The sequence below is a fragment of the Megascapheus bottae genome, chromosome 8 (genome assembly GCF_031878675.1).
Source record: "Megascapheus bottae isolate mThoBot1 chromosome 8, mThoBot2.hap1, whole genome shotgun sequence".
NCBI lineage: Eukaryota > Metazoa > Chordata > Mammalia > Rodentia > Geomyidae > Megascapheus > Megascapheus bottae.
Window position 1 is genome coordinate 32,177,587 of NC_143516.1, and position 23,239 is coordinate 32,200,825.

General features: G+C 37.4%; 1 protein-coding gene across 2 annotated transcripts in view; it reads left to right on the forward strand.

Annotated features, from left to right (window-relative positions):
* The window catches only part of Mcm9 (minichromosome maintenance 9 homologous recombination repair factor), a 67,361-nt gene extending 44,353 nt beyond the window's left edge, over nt 1-23,008 (forward strand). For both annotated transcript variants that reach the window (XM_090338215.1, XM_090338216.1), the window contains exons 8-13: nt 8,808-8,982; nt 13,095-13,297; nt 14,179-14,382; nt 15,613-15,695; nt 16,466-16,611; nt 19,078-23,008. In XM_090338215.1, the coding sequence (XP_090194341.1) occupies nt 8,808-8,982; nt 13,095-13,297; nt 14,179-14,382; nt 15,613-15,695; nt 16,466-16,611; nt 19,078-20,518 (2,252 nt within the window). In that variant the 3' untranslated portion in view covers nt 20,519-23,008. The remainder of the gene's footprint in view (nt 1-8,807; nt 8,983-13,094; nt 13,298-14,178; nt 14,383-15,612; nt 15,696-16,465; nt 16,612-19,077) is intronic.
* Nucleotides 23,009-23,239: the final 231 nt, after the last annotated feature.

Sequence of the window (23,239 nt, forward strand, 5' to 3'; positions counted from 1 at the left end):
AGTACCGTGTTGAATAGACACAGTGGTAGCAGACATCCCAGCCTTATTTCTGATTATAGTGGAAAGATGGTCGTAAAGGATTAAGAAAGATTAAAGAAGGATTGTGATGGCTTTGTAGATGCTCCTTTTTTTTTCCTGCTTCAATTGTTCTTATGAAGTTGTGTTAAGTTTTATCAAGTGTTTTTCCTATATCAGTTAAAATGCTCATGTACTTTTTGTCTCACAGTCTAAAAATCTGATGCTATTGCATGGACTGACTTTCAGATGTGCCTTTGGAGAAAATCATCTGATAATAATATGTAATCCTTTTGTATATGTATATATTGGTTTCTACTTCCAATATTTTGTCCAGAAATTTGGCATCTATATGCAAAAAAAGATACTAGTTTTAGTCTCCTGCATATTTAGTATTCTAGCAATGTCACATACTTAACATTCTGGTGATGTCTCTGTCTGACTTTAGTATGTACAACGCTAAAAATTCTGACCTCATGAATTTAAGAGTACAACTCCATAGAATGAATTTAGAAATGTTTTTTTTTTTCGTTTCAAGAAGTATTTATGAAGAGTTGGCATTTTATTCTTTACATGTTGGATAGAATTTATCATGAAACTGTGTGTGTCTCTTTTGATTATTATTCAACTCTTTATAACTATTCAAATTTTCTTTTGTATTTTTGTCAGTTTTAGTGGTTTGTGTCTTTCTAAGGAATTTGCTAGTTTCATAGGTTACCTAATGAATTGATATACAATGGTTCATAATATTTTCTTAAAGTCAATGATAATGTCTCATCTTTGATTCTTTTTTTTTTTTTTTTTTTTTTTGCCAGTCCTGGGCTTGAGCTCAGGGCCTGAGCACTGTCCTTGGACTTTCTCAAGGCTAGAGCTCTACCACTTGAGCCTCAGCACCACTTCCGGCTTTTTTCTATATATGTGGTACCGAGGAATCGAACCCGGGTCTTCATGCATGCTAGACAAGCACTTGAACCACTGGGCCAAACTCCCGGCCCCTCATCTTTGATTCTTAAGTCTACTAATTTTATTATTGTTTTTCACTTAATCTACCTAAAAGTTTACAAACTTTTAGGTTCCTTTATCTATTGTTTTTCTCTCTTCCAAGTTCATTAGTTTCTGTCCTTATCTTTATTTTTTAAAATTTATTTTATTGTCAGGGTGATGTACAGAAGGGTTACAGTTACATTTGTGTGGTAGAGTACATTACTCTTTTTTTTTTTTTTGGCCAGTTCTGGGCTTGAGATCAGGGCCTGAGCACTGTCCTTGGACTTTCTCAAGGCTAGAGCTCTTCCACTTGAGCCTCAGCACCACTTCTGGCTTTTTTTCTATGTATGTGGTACCGAGGAATTGAACCCAGGTCTTTGTGCATGCTAGGCAAGCACTCTACTACTAGGCCAAACTCCAGGCCCCAGTCCTTATCTTTATTATTGTTTTTCATTTGCTTACTTTGAGTTGAGTTTGCTTTTTTTCCAGTGTCTTAAAGTAGAAGCTCAGATTATTGATTTGAGATCTTCCTATTATATACACTTTGAACTATAAATTACATTCTAAGCATTGTGTAATCTGCATCCCACAAGTTATGGTATATCTTTCATCTAAAAATACTATAAATTTGTATCTGATTTATTCTTTGACCCACTGATAATTTAGAGATGTTTTGTTTCATTTCCGTTTGTGAAATATCTATACTTACTGCTCTTGGTTTATAATTTAACTTCACAGGCATTAACGAACACTTTTTTAAAAAAATTCAATGATTTTACATTTTTCCAGAGTCTCTTTATTAGCACATCTTTTGGTCTAACCTTAAAAATGCTTGGGCACTTAAGAAGCCCAAGAAAGTCTTGTGGGAAGTCTTGTGTTTTATTTGTTGATCTGCCTAGTTGTCTTTCCCTTTTTGTTTGATACTTTCATCATTATGAATTTTTTCAGCATAGACTTTTTTTCTTTGATAATGTAGATACACAACTTTCTTTTTTTTTTTTTTTTTTTGCCAGACCTGGGCTTTGAACTCAGGGCCTGAGCACTGTCCTTGGGCTTTCTCAAGGCTAGAGTTCTACCACTTGAGCCACAGCACCACTGCCAGCCCTTTTTGAGTAGTTTATTGAAGATGAGAACCTCATGGATTTTTCTGCCCAGGTTGGCTTTGAACCATGATCTTCAGATCTTAGCCTCTTGAGTAGCTAGGATTACAGGCATGAGTCACCAGTGCCCAGATACTTTAGACCTTTTAATTACATTCTCCAATCCATTCCCATTTAACATTATTGATATGATTGGATTAAATCTGTGTGTGTGTGTGTGTGTGTGTGTGTGTGTGTGTGTGTGTGTGTACGCATGCTGGTCCTGGAACTAAACAGATATTTTTAACAGAGCTTTTTAACTTCATTTCAATAAGATACAAAAGTGTTTCCCCTATATAGTTCTATAAACTTTCCCTTTTAATGTTATAATTTGATGTTGAAATTATTATACATATTCCAGAAATATATTTCAAGTGAAGCAATATGTTGTTATAGTTAATTCCTTATGTAATTATATGCTTTTTATGCATACAAGATAAGAAAGAAGTGCAAACATGTTTATGTAGAACTTCTTAGTTAATTTGTGGGAAGTGATGGATTTTAAGCACAGGGCCTTGCAAATACCATGTGCTATACTACAGTCCCAGCTCCCATTACATGAACTTTCTTATTTGCTGCATTTCTTGGTAGAGATTTACATTATCATCTAGAGCCATTACCCAGTGTAGCTTTTCCCCGTCTACCTTTTCTTTGCTGTTTTGACCAAATACAGTAGATTTATGTTTGTTTTAGACCCAACAGTACAGTTTCATGCATGTTGTTTTACATAATTGCTTTTAAATCATCCTAGAAATTAAATGTGCCCTTAAATTTTTTCCTAGTTACATAATTACCTTTGCCTATACTAGTCCTTCTTTCTTTTATATTTGAATTGCCCTCTGTGTGACTTGCTTTCAGCAAGAAGAACTTTCTTGAATATCATTTTAAAAATATTTTTATAGGGCCGGGAATGTAGCCTAGCAGTAGAGTGTTCACCTAGCATGCACAAAGCCCTGGGTTCGATTCTTTGCTACCATATACTCAGAAAAAGCTGGAAGTAGCACTGTGGCTCAAGTGAATGCTAGCCTTGAGCAAAAAGTGTTCAAGGACAATGCTCAGGTGCTGAGTTCAGTCCCCAGGACTGGCAAAATGTGTGTGTGTGTGTGAGTGTGTGTGTGTGTGAGTGTGTGTGTGTGTGTATTATTTAGTAGTTGTATAAAGGAGTTGGTATTCAACGAAACAGTTTATGAATGCAGTGCATCTTGGTCAATGTCACTCCTTCCAACATTCTCACCCACCCCTTCCTTTACTTTTTATATTCTTTTAGGATATGTATTGAATTTTTTAGGCATTTAACAAAGCAGATTATGCATAAATAATTCTTGATCTGTGTCATCCCTTCAACATTTTCACCCCTTTCAACGTACCCCTTCCCTTATTTTATTTAATTTTGTGGCATACACATTCATGACTACCTTGATTTGGGTCAGTCATAGGGCTTGAACTCAGGGCCTGAGCATTACTGTCCCTGAGCTTTTTTTTTCCTCAAGACTAGTACTCTACCACTTGAGCCATAGCATCACTTCTGGTTTTTTCAGAATAGTTTATTAGAGATGAGAGTCTCCAGGACTTTTCTGCCCCGTTGGCTTGCCGCCCCCCCCCTCCAGCACTTGGAATATAAGTGCTCCTGGCTCTTTCCCACCAGTTCTTCTGAGATATCAGTTCTTATTCCTTTATTTTTAAATTTAATTCTTATTTTCAATTAACATGTAATTTTTTTCTTAAGGTATATAATATATATTGTATTATATATTCAGTCGTATATGGTATATTGTATTTGATGAATAATGATCAAATCAGGAATATTCTATTACTTTAAGCATTTATCATTTCTTTGTTGTAGGGGCATTTAAATATACTAGTTGCTTGGAAATATATAGAAGATTATAACAATACAACATATAACACTAGATTGCTAGAATTTGTTCTCTTAAGATTTTTTTTTCCTTTCCATAGCTACAATTACTTCCTAGATATTAAGTAGAACATTTTGCTTATTCACACATGTTGGTTCTCAGGGTTGGCTGAGTATGGAGAGGTATTTTTCATCAAATTTGGCTTTTCCTTTTCCTTTCTTTCTTTTTCTTTTTTTTTGGTCATGGGGCTTGATCTCTGGGCCTGGGTCCTGAGCTCTTGGACTCAAAGTTAGCACTCTACCCCTTAAGCCACAGTGTCACTTCCTGTTTACTGGTGGTTAATTGGAGATAAGAGTCTCAGGTCCTCTTGTGCCTGGGCTGGCTTTGAACTGTGATCCTCAGATCTAGATCTCTGTCTCCTGAGTGGCTAGGATTGCAGACATAAGCCACCGGCCCCTGACTTTCGAGCATTTTTCTTATTCTCTTACTAGCCTTCTAACTCCATTATGTATGTATTGGTCTCTTGAAAGGCTACATCTCTTTAATTATCTATATATTCATTCCTTGTTCTGGCTTTGCCTTTTTTTTATTGCATAATTTTTACTGCTGTATTTTGAAGTTTGCTGACTGTGGGTTTTTTTCTACAGATAAACCATCTCATTACATTAGCTTGTTATTGTACACTTCAAATCCAGAACTTGCACTTAATTTCTAAGTCATTTTAATTCTTGGTGATATTTCCTATTTATTGAGACATTACTACCATACTTTACTTAGTGTCCTTGTTTTTTTATAATTCTGTTTTCTTTTGTTTTATTGTTTCCAGTGCTGGGGACTGAACAAACCCAAGTCCTTAAGCTTATGAACCAGTCATTCTACCACTGTACCTGTGTGCTTCTGTAGTTCTTTTTATTTTTTTTTTATTTTGCCAGTCCTGAGGCTTGAACTCAGGGCCTGGGTACTGTCCTTGGACACTTTTTGCTCAAGGCTAATGCTGTGCCACTTGAGCCATAGTGCCACTTCCAGCTTTTTTAAGTATGTGGTACCGAGGAATCGAACCTAGGGCTGCATGCATGCCAGGCGAGCACTCTACCACTAGGCCAAACTCCTGCCACCCGCTTCTGTAGTTCTTTCAGCATATTTAAAATGGCCATGTTGAAATTTTTGTCTATTAAATCTGACATTGTCTCTCAGAGAGAGTATCTGTATATCCTGTCTGGATGTGAACCACATTTTCCTGTTTCTTTGTGCATCTTATGATTCTTTTGTTATGCTTGGTATTCTAATTAGTTTATTGTTTTAGTTCTTTACAATGCACTTTCCCTTTTTAAAGGAGGTTATTTAGTTGATGTTGTTGTTTATTGGTTTAATAACATAGCTAAGCACAAAACAAAGTAAAGTCTCTATCCCTTCCCAATGAGATGCTTCTGGTATTAGAGGAAACAACCTTTTGTTATGCAAATAATAACCCTAGAATAATATTTTTCTTTTTCTTTTCTTTTTTTTAAATTTTTTATTTTTTTATTGTAATTAGTAAAAGGGTTACATGATATTTGCCAGATAGAAGGTGCATTAATTCACATACATTGATACCCTTTCACATGTCTTGGTACCCGTTTCCCTCCCCCCCCACACCCCCCACCCGTCTTGGTTTTCCCCCCTTCCCTATTAAATTTCAAATATCCAAATACAAATAAATTCAATATATCAGATAACAAAGTGAGATACTATACCAATATGAGATAACCAAGGGACAGCAAAGGAGATGAGAGACAACATAGTACATTAAGGACAACAATCATTCATTATATGGCTTTTGTTTCAGTATCCTGGAGGTCCTTTCAATTAGCTTCACATTATATGTCCTTATGTATCAAGATTTTGCTCTATTGCAAATCTCTGCTAGTAGAGCCCAAGGTTTCTACTGATTATGACGAATGAGGGAAACCATTGAGCCTAAGTTCCTTTGAGTCTGGCTTACTTCACTTAATATGATTTTTTCTAAGTCTTTCCATTTCCTAACAAATGGGTCGATGTCATTTTTTCTGACAGCAGCATAGAATTCCATTGTGTACAACTACCACAACTTGTTGATCCACTCATCAACTGAGGGACATCTAGGTTGGTTCCATGACTTTGCTATGGTGACTAATACTGCAATGAACATTGTTGTGCTAGTGGATTTAGTATGCCCTAGATTTTGGATGGTTGGGTAAATGCCAAGTAGTGGAATTGCTGGGTCATAGGGGAGTTCTATGTTTAGCCTTTTGAGGCACTGCCACACTGCTTTCCATAGTGGTTGAACGAGTTTGCACTCCCACCAACAGTGTAGTAGTGATCCCTCCTGGCCACATCCCCTCCAGCATCTGTTGTCATTTGTTTTCCTAATCCTGGCCATTCTAGCAAGACTATGTATCCCAGGCTGGCCTTGAATTCACTTTCCCTCTGCCTTAGCCTCCTGAATACTGAGATTACAAGCCTGGCGGCAAGCTTTAAATGTTTTTTTTTTTTTTCAATAAATGTTTTCTTCATTTACTGTATGCCCTTAGAAGAATTTCCAGAGACTGTAAGCAGTTGGACCATTTCAATAATTCCCATCAGTTATGCTGACTTCACTGAGGAGCTTGTTCCTCGAGCTCCCCTTGTTGCCATTACAGAAACGGAACCCCTCAGTGATTTTCTAGCCTTCCTTTCACCATTCAGTTGTTCTAAGTGCAGCTGTATACCAGGAGCTACTGGTGCCAACAGGCTTCCTTTCATGTTTTTAAGGAACTTTTGTTAGGGACTACTTTTTCCATTTCTTTTTAGAGGAAATGTAATATTTATATAGTAGTTTCAACCTATGAACTCAGTGACTTACATGACAGTATAAACAAACATCCTGTCAACAATAACAAAAGCCCTTGTTTTCCTTTGTTTGTTGAAGTCTCAGAATACTTAATTGGACGATCTCAGTTTTGTCCTATAAAGAACCAAATATTTGGGGGCTGGGAGTTTGGCCTAGTGGATAGAGTGCTTGCCTACCATGCACAAAGACCCAAATTTGATTCCTCAGTACCACATACATGCGGGAAATGGTACTGTGGCTCAAGTGGTAGAGAAAGCCCAAGGACAGTACTCAGGCCCTGAGTTCAAGACCAGAAGAAGAAGAAGAGGAAGAAGAATCAAATATTTTTCATGTATTATAGCCTTTTCTGACTATTAGATTTCTTAAAGGATTTCTATGTAATTTTCTGCCCATTGAGGGTTCTAACCAGGAAACTTAAAGAGAAATGTTAACAAGGAAGGAAATATCATTGCTATCCCTTTCAGGGAGGGACAGAATTGAAAGGAATAGAGCTCCAGAGAATTGGGAGGTATAATTAAACCCTATTCTACAACTAGATTTAATTCTTAATCAGCACAGTATTTGACACATTATTCTTTCTTCTTTAATGTATATTTGGTTATTAGTAGTAAGTAGTTGCTGAATTGCAGACTACAAGAATGCTCTACAAGTAGACCAATGAAGTGGGCTTCATCCACTGCTCCCTGGATTCTTACTTTTTTCTTTAAAAACCAAAAGTTTAAAAGTAAAGTCATCTTGCCAGGCATGGTGGCTCACACCTATAGTCCTAGCTACTCAGGAGCCTGAGATCTGAGGATCACAGTTCAAAGCCAGCTTGGGTATTAAAGTCCATGAGACTCTTATTTCCAATTAACCACTAGAAAATAGGAAGCGGTGCTATGGCTCCATGGGTAGGGTAATAGCCTTGAGCTGAAGAGCTTAGAGACAGCACCCAGGCTCAGAGTTCAAGCCCCATGACTGACAAAAAGAAAAGTAAAGTTATCTTAAATATAAACATTTAAGTTGCTAAATTTATTAATGCTGTATTTTAAACATTAGAAATAGTATTTCTTTTCTTCTTGCCTCTCACAAGGTAAGAGTTGAACTTTTCTTCCTTCATCTCCTGATTTTTTTCACTGCCTCCACAGATTCCTGTTCTTGTCAAGATGTAATATGGTTGGAATTATCCAATATATAACCATTTCGTTGCTTCTCAATTTTAACAGATGTTTTTTTTGGAATTCTGAATAAAATTTCTGTAAACATTTGTGGGCAAATTTTTATGTAAATATAATTTTTCACATCATTTAAGTAACTAAATTGGGTTAAAGGAGGTTATTTGCTTTGTAAAATATTTTTTTGCTTTTGTAAAATTTTTGTAAAATGGTGTCTTCCAAAGTGATTGTTCTAGTTTCTGCATTCATAGCAGCAAATAATGACAATTCCTTTTGCTTGCCATTTTTTAGCACTTGATATTGTCAGTAATTTAGATTTCTACCATTTTAACATTGGTGATTGTCATATTATTTTAGTTTGAAATTTGCTAGTTTTATTTAATGTTTAGCATCTTTTCCTGTTCATGCTTATTACCTGTGTGTCTTCATCAATGAGGTTTTTGCCTAGCTTAGTATTAGTATAGTAGTAGCTTCAATAAATGAGTTGGGTCATGCTCCCTATTCCATGTATTTGAAAAATTTTGTGTAGAACTGGCATTAGGGCCAGGAATTAGTCCTTGTGATAGAATACTTGCTCAGCATGCACAGTGACCCAGGTTTGATTCATTGGTACCATATACATAGAAAAAAAAGCTGGAAATGGTGTCCTTTTGAAAGCCAAAGGACAGGGCTCAGGCCCTGAGTTCATGCCCCAGAACTGGCAAAAAAAAAGAATTGGCATTAGTACTTCCTCAGATATTTGGTAGAATTCATCCTGAAGCCACCTAAGTCTGAAATGCTTTCATGTGACACAGTTTACTTGTTTCCTTAGGTCTGACTGTTACTGCTGTTAAAGACTCAGGAGAATGGAATTTAGAGGCTGGAGCCTTAGTACTTGCAGACTCAGGTCTTTGCTGTATTGATGAGTTTAATAGCCTCAAAGAGCATGATAGAACCAGTATCCATGAAGCCATGGAGCAACAAACCATAAGTGTTGCTAAAGCTGGGTAAGTGTTACTTTCCTTTAAAATCCATGGAAATACTGAAACTATTCAATTCATCATTAGAAGACCATGGCAAAAGTGTTGAACCTTTCAGAGATTGTTAGTTATCACTGCAAGATATTCATAAAAATGTTTCCTTACTAGAATGTAGAGGCATATGAGGAAATAAAAGTGAATTACTACAGAAAAGAAGAGGAAAAATAAAGTATAAATATAAATTGAATTAACTAATGGGAGGAGTTTATGAGCTTTTAATGCAGAATTCAACTTAATATATGTGGGAACTTAGAACTCATTGTTTATATTTAAGTTATTGGGTTTCTTTTTGTAATTTAGCCATAATATTGATTTTTGATGTTTTGATATGTTACCTATGTTTTGTACCATATCTACAGAAAATAATTGAAGAAGTGTTTATGTGTAATAATTTTTAAGAATGCAGATGGAGAGGATCAGGAGTTTGGCCTAATGGGAGAGTACTTGCCTAGCATGCATGAAGACCCGGGTTCGATTCCTCAGTACCACATACATAGAAAAAGCCAGTAGTGGTGCTGTGGCTCAAGTGGCAGATTGCTAGCCTTGAGCAAAAAGTGTCCAAGGACAGTGCTCAGCCTCTGAGTTCAAGCCCCCGGACTGGCAAAAAAATAAATAAAAAGAATACAGATGTAGAAATACAATTAGACTTGTTCAGCATCCTTTAATGTCAGAGAATATAATGTGGTTGGAATCAACCAGTATATTGGGCAAGGACGTGTATTTAAAATCAGTACAAGAGAGACTTTCTAGTGGCAAGAGCTGCCTACGTATCAGGTCGGTTTCCTTTGTGATTTTAAAGATCGTCAAGTCTAAAGTTGAAATATACTTATATAAGGTAACAATGGGTGCTTTAAGATAACATTTAAGGTATCTCCTGTGAGTTAAAGTAAATTAGGAACTGGACCATAAACTTAACAACAGCTAATTTAACTGCACTCTAGTCAGTTGTGGAATATGTACATAAAATATGATTTTGCAGTCTACCATGGCATTTTGGGTATGATCTATGCTAGACGTGGAACAATTTCAGGAAACAACATCAAGAGCCCGCTCCCTGCTTCTTTTAGTTCTGACAAGGATGCATTGGGCATAGACAGAATTGCCATAATAATTAAAGAGTCTAGAGCCCACTTGACTATATTGACATTTCAGCTCCAGAGCTTACTAGCTGGGCATACTATTGAATTTCTCTGTACTACTGTAACTGCTGTTTTACTGAACATGATTTGGGGAGTGGAGTGTAAGTTTGTTCACATTCACAGTGGATGTCAACAGCAGCTGTGTTACTGCATTGTCACCATAGCTTCAGAAGTTTATTCACCTCTGAACCTGCTCTCTCATTATTGTGACTCACATACTTCCTTTGTTATTGATTCTTTATTTGGGGAATCTTTTTTAGACCCAGCCTGCTTTAGTTGTTGAAGTCTCCTTCAATGACTTCAAATACTTTCGCCATTTCAAATACCTTCAAGAGAGCCCCAGTTAGGTACTATCATTCCTATTAAAAGATTTGTACAACAGCTCCTAGGCTTCTAGCCAGTCTATGTTCTTGGGTCAGGTGCCAGACTCTAGTCTAGTCAGCTGTTCCACAGAAGGGATTATGAGCTTAAGTGCTTCCTGAGCAGCACAATGTGGCCTGACCAGAACTGTAATGAAGACAAGAGTCATAAGGAATGCACCAAAAGATGGGTGTTGTGAAGTGAGGTAGATTTGTCAGTGCTTGGCAACAACAGTTCAGACACACAGAATCAGTCTTGGTACGTGTTTTGTTTTGTTCTTAAATGAGGTAAAGTCCTGATGTTTAAGTAGACTTAAGAGACAGATCAAAAAAAAAAAAAAAAGGTGGCAAGATTTTAAAGGTAGGTGAAGTCTCATGTAGCTAGTGAGTGAGACATAGACTCCTCCCCATTTGCCAATTCAGACTTTTCTTCTCCTGGGAAGTAACACAAAGGGGATATCTAAGGACAGGAATCATTCCTAAGCTACCATCACTCATATGTTCTAGGCCCTAATCTCTTGGACCATGGAAGATTTTCTTTTGTCTAATTTAATTTAATTTAATTTTAATGTGTGGAGGAATTACAGTTATATTTGCCAGATAGAAGGTACATTACTTCTCACACATTAATGTTTAGTCCCCATTTTCCTTCCCCTACCCGGAAGGTTTTCTTTTAGACATTTGTAACATCATTTCTAAAACTGTTAAAGGTACTTGCTCTCACTGTCCTTTCTTTTTCCTCTGTCATGTCTCCAGTGACTACAGATGTTGGTTTATGAAATGGTTTGATTTGAATTATAATTTCCCTAGGGATATTCGTGTGACCCCCCCCCCCACTGTGTCAGAATGGCTACTGGACTCTTAAGAGCATTTCTGAAACTTTTAAAAAAATATATCTGACTCTATAGACATAATGTTTTATTATATAGGTTAATATGTATCTATGACATACAAACCCTCAGCCTAATTTTAATTATGTTCTAAAATCTAAGTACCAATGATTTTATATAGAGATTTCCCTTCTCGAATACTTGTTTGTTAAATACATCATTTGAAATATGATGTAAAAATCAATGTTAATAAATTCTTTAATGAAAAAATCATTCTTGCCAGGTGCTGGTAGCTCACACCTGTAATCCTTAGAAGGATTAGCTATTTAGAAGGCTGAGATCTGATGATCACAGTTTGAAGCCAGCCCAGGCAAGAAAGTATGTGAGACTCTTATCTCCAACCAAAAACACCAAAAAAGCTGCAAGTAGAGATGTGTGGCTCAAGTGATAGAGTACTAGCTTTGAGCACAAATGCTCAGGGGCATGCCTAGAGTTCAAGCCCCAGGGCTAGCATACACCCACACCATTCTATATGCACTATAGAAAATGGCTTTTCTTTTTCCATGTAAGAATGTTGTACATAATTGTTCCATTTGACTGTTTATTTCTTACATTGCTTTTTCAGTTGAGATTAACTGCCATACAGTGTTTTTCCTGGTTAGTATATCGTATCCCTAGACCTACCAGTCAGTAAGTAAGCAACTAGGAGAAATCATTGTGTTTTCCTTAGTGTAAAGGCATATTATTATCAGAAGACTGAAAAAAATGAATGATATTCAGATGCCTACAGTGTACTACAATGTAAATCATGTCAGTAACCAAAATATAGGTAATATTGAGTCAATACATGTTTGAGAAGACCGATACTTTTAATTTTGTAGTCCTTTAATTATGTCATTTAATTTAATCTAGGAACTTTTTTTTCTGCTGGTCCTGGGACTTGAACTCTGAGCCTGGGCACTGTCCCTGAGCTTCTTTCACTCAAGAAGAGGCTTGAGCCACAGTACCACTTCTGGCTTTTTTGAGTAGTTTATTGGAGATAAGAGGCTCAGAGACTTTCCTGCCTCACTGGCTTCAAACCAGAATCTTCAGATCTCAGCCTCCTGAGTATAAAAATAATGGGGTAGCCTAAACTGATAATGTTTAGCTTACTCAGCATCAGTGGCATACCCTTATAATCCTGGCTACTCAGGAGGTTGAGATCAGTGAATGATGGTTTGAAGTCAGTCCAAAACTGTTAATGGCTAAAGATGTAGAATGCTAGCCAGGAGCAAAATATGCCAACTGAGGTTGTGAGGCCCTGGTACTAACTAGAACCAAAAAAGAAAAAGTTTCTCTAATCACCTTTTCCATCCACATAAATACATATCATTCTTCTTCCCTCTGCAACCCTTATGCTTATATAACTTACCATATGCTCCCTTAAACAACACCTTATAGCTCATGAATTGAAAATTCCCAAAGAAAATTATCTATGTTTATTTAATTATATATGTCTCATAGCAGTTAGCAGTAATGTGCTCATTTGTAGAAGCATGCGATTTATAGAACAATTGGTTCTATCCAATTGGTTCATTTCATTGTACCTTGTTTGAACTTATTAGTTGTAATCTCCCTATATCATGCCATGTTATATTTCCACAGGAGTCTCTCTAGATTTTCTAGGTACAGGTGCAGCCCCCTTTTTTTTTTTTTGTATTTGATCCACATAGCCAGTAAGTTTCACCATCTCTCTCTCTCCCTCTCCACAGCCTTGTATGCAAGCTGAACACAAGGACCACTATCCTGGCAGCAACTAACCCCAAGGGTCAGTATGACCCCCATGAGTCTGTGTCTGTGAACATTGCCCTCGGCAGCCCACTCTTAAGTCGATTTGACCTGATCCTGGTCTTGCTTGATACCAAGAATGAAGACTGGGATCGCATAATTTCCTCTTTTATATTGGAAAATAAAGGTACGTAAAGACAGATCATTCACGGTGGCAAGCTAAGATTAGACCTACCTAAAGGAGGTTTCCCATGAAGATAACTAAATATTAAAGATGCCTGCCTAACAAGCAATAGAGAGATTCTTAGCAGAATTGCTTACTAGGCCCTAGAATAATGGTGAGTGCCAGAATAATGAGCATAAGGGGCTTTCTCCTCTTGCCATGGTAAAGTGGTAATTGTAAGCATATCCTCTGTGATGAATCGGGTGTCCCTGTGATATCAACTGTGATGAATTGGGGTATCCTTGTGATACTAACTACTACTCAGCTCTTGTACACAAAGGAAGCTGCCCTGAAATATGAAGCACAAATCTCTTGATGTGACCTTCTGTTCAAATTATATTTACCCAAGTACTCTTTATTACTATAAATTGTGCCAGGATAATTCAGAATAATTTTAACCTCTGCTGAAGCTTACTTCCATTAAGCTTAGAAGCTAAGACAGCTTATTTTAAAACAGAGTGCTATTGGACCCTGGAAGATCATGCCTATACTTCTAGCTACTCATGGAGGCTGAGATCTGACAATCAAATTTTGAAATGAGCCTTAGCAACAGTGTCCATGAGACATATATCTCGTTAACCACCAACAAGCTGGAAGTGAAGCCGCAGTTCTGGTGGCAACATGGCAGCCTCTTGAGCAAAAAAACTGAGGCCCTAAGTTCAAACACAGACACAAAATCAAGCAAACAAAACAAAACAAAAACTGTACTATTCAGAGTAAATGTAGTCTCACACACACACACACACACACACACACACACACACAAAAGTGCAAGAACTTTCTTCAGTCCCTCATAATAGTATGTTTACCTGTTCTTTTACTGATCCAACACCTGATATATGTAGGTTACCCAAGCAAATCAGAGAACCTCTGGAGCATGGAGAAGATGAAAACCTACTTCTGCCTCATTAGGAATCTCCAGCCCACACTGTCCGATGAGGGGAACCAAGTTCTTCTCCGGTACTATCAGATGCAAAGGCAGAGTGATTCCCGGAATGCTGCCCGGACAACCATCCGCTTGTTGGAAAGCTTGATCCGATTAGCAGAAGGTTTGTTTGAATAAACGAAGGGTGCTTTTATTGAATGTCTACTGTATGCACAGCATGAGGGTCAGCACCAAGGATTATTCTTATTCATAGATAAGTGAATTAAGGTCCTGAATTCTGAGCACAGTTAGAGGGGTTGAGTCAAAAATATAACGTCCTTCCTTAGTGACATCTCTGTATCTCCCATAATTAAAGATATTATTAATTTAGAAAGCTCTCTCTGATGTTTTATTTCTCAGTACCAGCTATGTGTGCATTTTTCAGTGGGATAGTTTACTGATTTGTTGTTGTTCTTTTGCCAATCCTGGGGCGTGAACTCAAAGCCTGGGCATTGTCCCTGAGCTTCTTTCACTTAAGGCTTACACTCTACCACTTGAGTCACAGCACCACTTCTGTCTTTTTCTGTTTATGTGGCACTGAGGAATCAAAACCAGTGCCTCATGTATCCTAGGTAAGCAGACTACCACTAAGCCACATTTCCAGACTGGGATAGTTTATTATTTAGAGTTGTTTTCCATTAGCACTTGTTGTTTTTCTAAGTAATTCCCAGTTGTGATACATATTGTATATATATATATATTGTGATATAACTACCAATGTAAGTCCCATCTCTAAAACATAATGTTTACATGCACACATATAGCCAATGAGGATCTCAAACCCTTTTTGCCTAATACTTGCTTTTAACATTTGACTATTTTTACTTCTAAAAAGAATTTCACATGAGGTAAAAGCATCATATAAGCTTAATAAAAGGTACTATGAAACAAATGGAGCTCACTGTTTTTCAAGGACTTATAGTTAGTATTAGGGTAAGACACCTGCGTAATCTGGCTTGCTAGTTTAGTAGCTTTGAGACACTTACAAATCATAGATAAAAAGAAGTGACAGAGATGAGAAATGAGTTTTAATTTTGTGTATTTCAATAATAGATTAAAAAGTAATAGAAGTTGCTGAATATTAAATATGTTTATATGACCCTTCTCTGCTGAACTCCAAAACTACATTTTATATGAATATATAAAATTACATAAGCTATGTAGAAGAAACATCAGGCCTGTTATTAAGGAAACAATTGTGAAGCCAATTGAATGTAGACGTTTATGCTTGTTCTAGTGAAACTAACTTGTGATTAGTAACTAATTCATAAAATGTAATTTTGAGGGAGTAGTACATAAAAAATTACATTTATTGCCTCAAATATTCCTTTAAGAAATGTGTCTTTTCCCTTAGCTCATGCCCGCCTGATGTTTCGCAATACTGTGACCCTGGAAGACGCTATTACAGTGGTATCAGTAATGGAGTCCTCTATGCAGGTAAGGCTGTCTTCATGTCCCTTTCTCAGCCCTTAACTGGGACAGTAGCACATGCCTGTCATTCTAATTATGTAAGAGACTGAGATCAGGAGGATCATCATGGCAAGCCAGCCTAGGCAAAAAAAAAAAAAAAAAAAAACTACACAAGACTGAATCTCAACAGAAAGAAACTGTAACTATGGTGCACATCTGTCATTCCAGCTACCACAGGAGCTTAAGGTAGATTGCAGTCCAGGCAGACACCTGGACAGGAAGTAAGACCTTGTCTCAGAAATAACCAGGACCAAAAAGAGAAAGGGACTGGAAGTGTGGCTTAGCTGTAGAGTTCCTGCCAAATAAACACAATGCCCTAAATTGAAATCCCTGTACCACCACCACTGAAAGAAATCCAAGTTATTAAAATGGCCATATTCTAACCTAATGCTTCCTAAAAAAAATATCCAAAAATAATTATTTATAAGAAGAGAAGAAATGTCATAGAGATCTTTCCTCTATTATTGCCATTGCTTTTGCCCTTGGTGAAAAGGTCTCAGCCCTTTCTTTCCTCTGGTATGTCATGTTCTCTTTAGTGACAGTGTGGCTTCAAGGAGAAATGACTACCAACCGGAAGTGGTAGCGACAATTGTTGGATGTTATAAAGGGTTTCTGACTGATTCTCAGGATGAGGGTGTGTAGTGACTGGCCGTGGCTACCTCGGTTCAGGAGTCCCTACTATGTCTCACCCTAGGAAGGCTGGCCTGTTGTCTTTCCCCAGTGTTTTCTCTCCTCAGGGAGGTGCTCTGCTAGGAGGCGTGAATGCTCTCCATACTTCATTTCCTGAAAACCCACAAGCACAGTACCAGAGGCAGTGTGAACTCATTCTGGAAAAGTTGGAACTTCAGAATCTCTTAAGTGAAGAGCTTCAAAGACTTGAAAGGTGAGGAGGAAACCCAGTAAGGGAATAGATTAGAAGGGGTGACATTAACTAAGATTCATTATACTTGTAAATTGACATGTTGAATTGAAACCTCTTTTACAACTGCTTAAAAAAATAAAAAATAGAAATAAGTAAAAAAAAATCGCAAAGTAAAATAAAGTAAATGTAAACTAAGTAGAAAAATCCATCTGTCCTATCTGTGGGGCCTTGTTTCAGTTATTTGTGGCTCTATAATCAACCATTGCAAAACTCAGTGGCTTACAGACCACACACCATTATAATGCTCACTTTTCCAAGAGGCCAAAACTCAGACTGGCTCAGATATGATGGCTTGCCTTTGCTCCACATTGTGTTGGCTGCGGCAACAACTCAGGAATTACAGAACAGTGTTGGACAACTTAGCTTTGTTATGTGTTGTAAAAATGTAGATAAAAGCTGGGCACTGATAGGACATGCCTGTAATCATAGCTACTCTAGAGGCTGAGATCTGTGGGTAGTAGTTCAGAACAACCCCAGGCAGCAGAGTTAGTGAGACTCTTTCCCCAGCTAACCACCAGAAAACCAGAAGTGGAGCTATAGTTCAAAGTGGAAGAGTACTAGACTTGAACAAAAGACCTCAAGAACAGTGTTCATGCCCTGAGTTCAAGCACCACAACCAACCAGTCCCCCCCCCCCAAAAAAAGCAATGTGAATCTTAGACACAGGGAGAAATGTGTTGTATAAGTTAGTAAGAACATACTCTTTACCAAAAGAACTTTGACAACTACAACTGCTTTGCAGAGAGCTACAAGTCTCTTGTACATTTCACATGAGAGATAAACTGAGTATTTTACATTGATCTTCAGAAAAAAAATCTTAAATAAATTGAATGGACTTTGAATGAAATCTAATAATGTAGACTAACTTGCAGTTTCATTTTCTTTCTTTCTTTTTTTTTTTTTTTTTTTTTTTTGTCAATGCTAGGACTTGAACTCTGGGCCTGGGTGCTGTCCCCGAGCTCTTCAGCTCAAGGTTACTGCCCTACCCCTGGAGCCATAGCACCACTTCTGGTTTTCTGGTGGTTAATTAGAGATAAGAGTCTCACAAACTTTAGTGGCTGGGCTCGCTTTGAACCTCGATCCTCAGATCTCAGCCTCCTCAGTGGCTAGGATTATAGGCATGATCCACCATACCTGGCTCCAGTTTCATTTTCTTTGTTATTTCAGTTTTAAGTTGAATTAAAATGCTCATCCTTTTTACAAAAGGATAATTTTCTTCTGCTCTTTGAGACTGTATTGGATATTATATATATATTATATATATGTTTATTTGAATTAGGGAACGGAAGGGGAACAAGAAATGATGAGACAAAGGAAAAAGGGTATCCAATGAACACTGATAATCACAAGACAATTTGCTGGAAATGAACTTTACAACTTGGGAATGGGGTTGTGGGGGAAAGTAGGAGAAAAATGAGAGGGGTAACTTTGAGAAAAACCTTACATTTGCAAATGTAACCCCTGATAATAAAATTAAATTAAAAGAAAGATGAGAAACACTAAATGTGTAACCAGTTTACCAAACAAATAAAGAAGACTTAGAAACCCCAGAACTTGGCTGGGAGTTTGGCCTAGCATTAGAGTGCTTGCCTAGCATGCATGAAGACCTGGGTTCAATTCCTCCATACCATATACATAGAAAAAAGCTGGAAGTAGTGCTGAGGCTCAAGTGGTAGAGTTCTAGCCTTGAAAAAAATCGAAAGACAGTGCTCAGGCCCTGAACTCAAGCCCAGGACCAGCCAAAAGAAAGAAAGAAAGAAAGAAAGAAAGAAAGAAAGAAAGAAAGAAAGAAAGAAAGAAAGAAAGAAAGAAAGAAAGAAAGAAAGAAAGAAAGAAAGAAAGAAAGAAAGAAAGAAAGAGAGAGAGAGAGAGAGAGAGAGAGAAAGAAAGAAAGAGAAAGAAAGAAAGAAGGAAAGAAAGAAGGAAAGAAAGAAGGAAAGAAAGAAAGAAAGAAAGAAAGAAAGAAAGAAAGAAAGAAAGAAAGAGAGAGGAAACGAAACCCCAGAACTTGCCTCCAGAGATTCTTTTTTTTCCCCCCAGCACTGAGAACCAAACTCAGGGTCTTGCAGCTTGCCAGGCAAGGGCTCTTCCACTGAGCTTAGCTGAGCTTAATCCCCAACCCTTGCCTCTGATGTTTGAATAGAATAAAATGTTAGGGACTAATTTGGTCTTAACCTGTGAAATCTTTGGTCATTCTGAGTAGCATCCTATGGCTTTTAAATGCCCTACTCTTGTTCAGGAAGAAATGATTTGAACTCCAGTAAAACTCCATACAGTAAGTTGTGTCCAGGCCCAATAGGTATACTTGATATTAACTTGGAATTAGGTTGGACTCCACCCTTTCAAATGGCCTCTAGGAAACAAAAGGAAAGATTAAAGCAGATTCTTTCTCTTAATTACATATTTTCCTTATGTGTCTCCACCTCAGGTTACAGAATGAGAATGTGCACCAACCCCAGCCACAGGCAGTAGAGGGAGAAACTGTGCCAGGGTCCTCAGGAAATGATGCAAAGGAAGAACCAAAAACTTCAACACAGCAGGAACTAAATTGTGGTGTCCATGCCTTCCCTGCTATCAGCAGTCCTGGGGGAAACCCTTCTGCAGACCCTCTAGTCTGTACGGGGCCAAATAGATCAACAAACAGGAAACTTCCAGCCGAGCCCAGAGAGAGTAGAGGTGGTGGTTTTGACCCATTGAACTTAATGGGAACCCCCCAGATTGAACAGAAAAGCATTAGTCTTGTGCCTCCTGCTCCCAAAACACCTGAGGAGAATATGTTGTTAAAAACCTCTAGCATATCTAGAGAAAAGAGTAAGCCATTAAAAAGGAGCAAATTAGAAGCTGGGCAGCTTCTATCACCAGGAGGCACAGATACTCCACTGAGGCCATCCTGTGTCAAAGGTAAACAGGCAAAAAGAGGAACTCTAGTGTCTGAAAAGACAAGTCATACTGCCGGGCCAGAATCAGTACAGACTCTTCATGTCCCCAGCCGACTGCACAATCTTCGAAAGAAAGAGGCCCAGGGGTCATATACAAGTACTCCCAGAGCAAATTCAAAGCCCACTGTGCCTTCCCCTCTTCAAGCCATTTGCGAACTTGAACCAGAACAAACATCAGAAATGTCCCCCCAAAAGAGACCAAAATCTCTTCTTCAGGATGAAGAGTCTAAATTTGAAAGTGCTGAGACTCTAACTCCTCCACTGGCCAAACTGGCAAAATTTACTTTCAAACGGAAGTCAAAACTAATCTACTCCCCTGAAGACCACAGCCACATGTCTCCTGGCACAACTGAAACAGCAGCTCATGGTCCTGAAACTCCCCGACACAAAACAAGCAAAGAAGCAGCCTTGCCCATGAAAGGTCCAGAAAAGTTGACATCACATTCAGGAAATAGGAGCTCCAATCCGCAGAAGTATAAAACAAAGGAGCTGTCGTGGCAGCCTCCAGAGAAAGATGGATCAAGAGAAAAAAGGGAATGTGGGGCTGAAAAGAAGGTTATTCAGCCTGAATTGGAGCTTAGGAACAAGACTCCGAGTTCTCATCTTTCTTGTGAGAATAACAGAAAGGAAGAGGTTTCATGCAGTAATAAAGGCAGCAAGATTCATGCTGGCACATTAGCCAGATTGGCAAGCTTCTCCTTTACTTCACCGGAATCTAAATCAGAAAGGGAGAACTGGGCTGAAAGAGGCCCGAGCCCTCTAGCTACAACCACAGCTCTAGTGCTCGGCAGTAAAAGGAGCTCTTTTCAGCTACAGGGCCCCCCCGAGAAAATGAATGTTTCCAAAAGTTCTCTCTTCGCTCTTTCAGAACTGGATGATGATGAAGCATTAGATTTTGATTGGGATGAAGAGATGAAAAAAAAGCCATGATATGTGAAGCTTTCTGGTCAAATTTCTTCACCTCAACCAAGTGCCTTGAGAATATTGTGGCGTTTATGAACATACATACCACACTTCATACTGAGGACCATCCCAAATACCAACTCCCCATCAGCTTTTATATCTTTAGAACTGTGAAAGTATATAATGAATTTAGGTCAGTGTGATCCCATTAATGTGCTTAATTTTGCAGCTTTAGTACTTATACTCTTAAAGCTGTGTCTGTTCTTTCTGTCCATTTTTTCAATAGGGAAGGGGGTTCTTTTCTAAGTCACTTTTGTTCATCAATAAATAATGCCAAGAACATAGACCATATAAGACCAACAGGTGGATGAGTTCTTCTTGTTTTTTTTTCTTCTATTTTCCACCTGGTATGTGCTAAGTATAATATTAACTGTCATTTGGAGTGATTTGCCAAAACCATGTGATTTCCCTAATAGTACTTCTGTGTTTCTTCTCGTGTGCTAGATTAATGCTGTTCTGACTTTGAAAGGCATCTTTACAAGTTCATGATCTGGCAATGAGTCAAATAACTTTCTGGAGTTCTGATCTTTTGAATTCCCCCCCTCAACATTTTATGCTTCTGCTTCTTTCTTGCTCCTGGGGACCTTGCTTTAACACAACATAAATCATGCAATTAGGGAGAGAAAGAGCTATCATTTCAATCATGTGTCATGTGAGATCCATCCAAGTGGTTATATAGGAATTTGGTCCTGCCAACCTATGATGTATTTGATTTTAAAACTAAGCAGGTTATTTGGTAGGAATAGATAACTCAAACTCTACATGCTATTAAAATTCTTAAATTCTTAGGACTATATCATTACAAACTCAAACTTCACATGCTATTAAAATTTTTAAACTCTTAGAACTCCCATCATTACAGACTTTGTCTTTGGAATTATGTTTGTAGCATAATGCACAATTCTCAGAATTATATGTACTTTGTTTAATGTTCACTTTGTGAGTTGTATATATAGCTCAAGTGGTAAAGATAAGAAAAAACACTTTCTGAAATTCATACAGAGAAACAAAAATTTGTGAAACTACTTTGAGTATGTAAGCATTAATTCCAAAATTTACAAATTTCTGAAAAATCTTTAAGAGCAAATTTAGTATGCATAAACCTTTTAACGTCTTTAAATACCTAAAGCAGCTGACAAAACACCTACATACACAGTTATTAAAGAATATATTGTTGCATGTTCACTTAATCGTATTCTAAAACTTCAAGACTATGAGTCTAGTTTAGAACTTTCCAATGTATTTTTACTGAATTTCTAATCTTCCAGTATTTTTTTTCTTTCTTATATTTCAGGGGTGTGTGTGTGTGTGTGTGTGTGTGTGTGTGTGTGTGTGTTAAAATTAGAATTAAAGAAAAAGGGTCTAGATTCTTGGCCAGTGTTCTCTTTCTCTTGGTGTAACCATGGCGTGATCATATAGATGAGGTGGCTGACTTTTTTATGTTAGACTTTTAAGGTTCTTTCTTATATTTGGGTTCCCTGCCTATATACCTTGATTTCTTTGAAAGTGGTATTTTTTGAAGTAATAATGTATTTGTCTTTTGTGGCTGACAGTACCTATTGGCTTGTTACCAAGGTGTTTTGATTTATTGTTAGTGTCATTTAAACTTTCTATCTTTATTGAGATTCTCAGTTCTCTTTTGTGGTTACATTATCTAGTTAGGACATTATATGGTTCATATTTTGAAGTATGGTACCTAATTGTCTCTTTCTTGGTGATTGTAGCTGTCTTGTCCCTGGCTACTACATATGCCCATCATGCATCATATTATTTCTGTTATTTCAACTTTAGTACAGGAAGCACCATTTCTTTGTTCTTTGTTGCCTAAATAGAAACTGCTGTTTATTAAATATTACAAACAGATAAAATAATTTGTAGAAAAATACTCAATATAAAAACTCCCCCACTTAGTAAAAATTTAAATTTCTGTCACAGTTTGATTTTTGTGTTAGGATTACCTGTGTTTATTGTTGATGCTCAAAGTGTCAGAGCTTGGTCAATGGAAAATTCCTTCATGTGCTCTCCAGTGTTCTTTTAGCAGCTTGATTATTTCTAAAAGCCCTTGTTGTATTTGAAACACTAAAATCTTCAGACCTTTTTCATTTTTTTTTCTTTCACCAAGTCACAGAATCAAGCATCCTCAAGTAGCTCTATATTCTTATAGATCAGTGGTCTTTGAGGCTGAATTCTAGATATCAGGAAAGTGCATGAGCATCACTAGTGGACAAAGTTTCTATCTCTGCTGTTAGGTCAGAGTTTTAGAGCTGCAGAAGGCTTTAATATCTTGAGGTTATATTTTGACCTGATATCATCTTATATGATTTCACAACTAAAACTTAATCTTACATGGTCTTTGATATGTGTAACATGCATGTAGTTAAGGGAAATGTACAATCCAAAACATTTCTGTCAATAAAAGGTGTAAAGAATAACTTATTTCTTAGTTGACTTGCCAAAATATTGTATTTTAAGTCATTGGTCTCCTAAAATGATTTTACTATATAATTATTTAAATGCAATAAAAGCTAGACTTAATTTTGTCTGACAGACAATTCGATAAAATTTAAATTCCATAACTTCGTAAAACAATTTTCTGACAATAAAACAATCTTCAATGTATATGTGCTGTTCTAAAATTTATGAGGCAGGGCCGGGAGTGCTTGCCTAGCATGCACGAAGGCCCAGGTT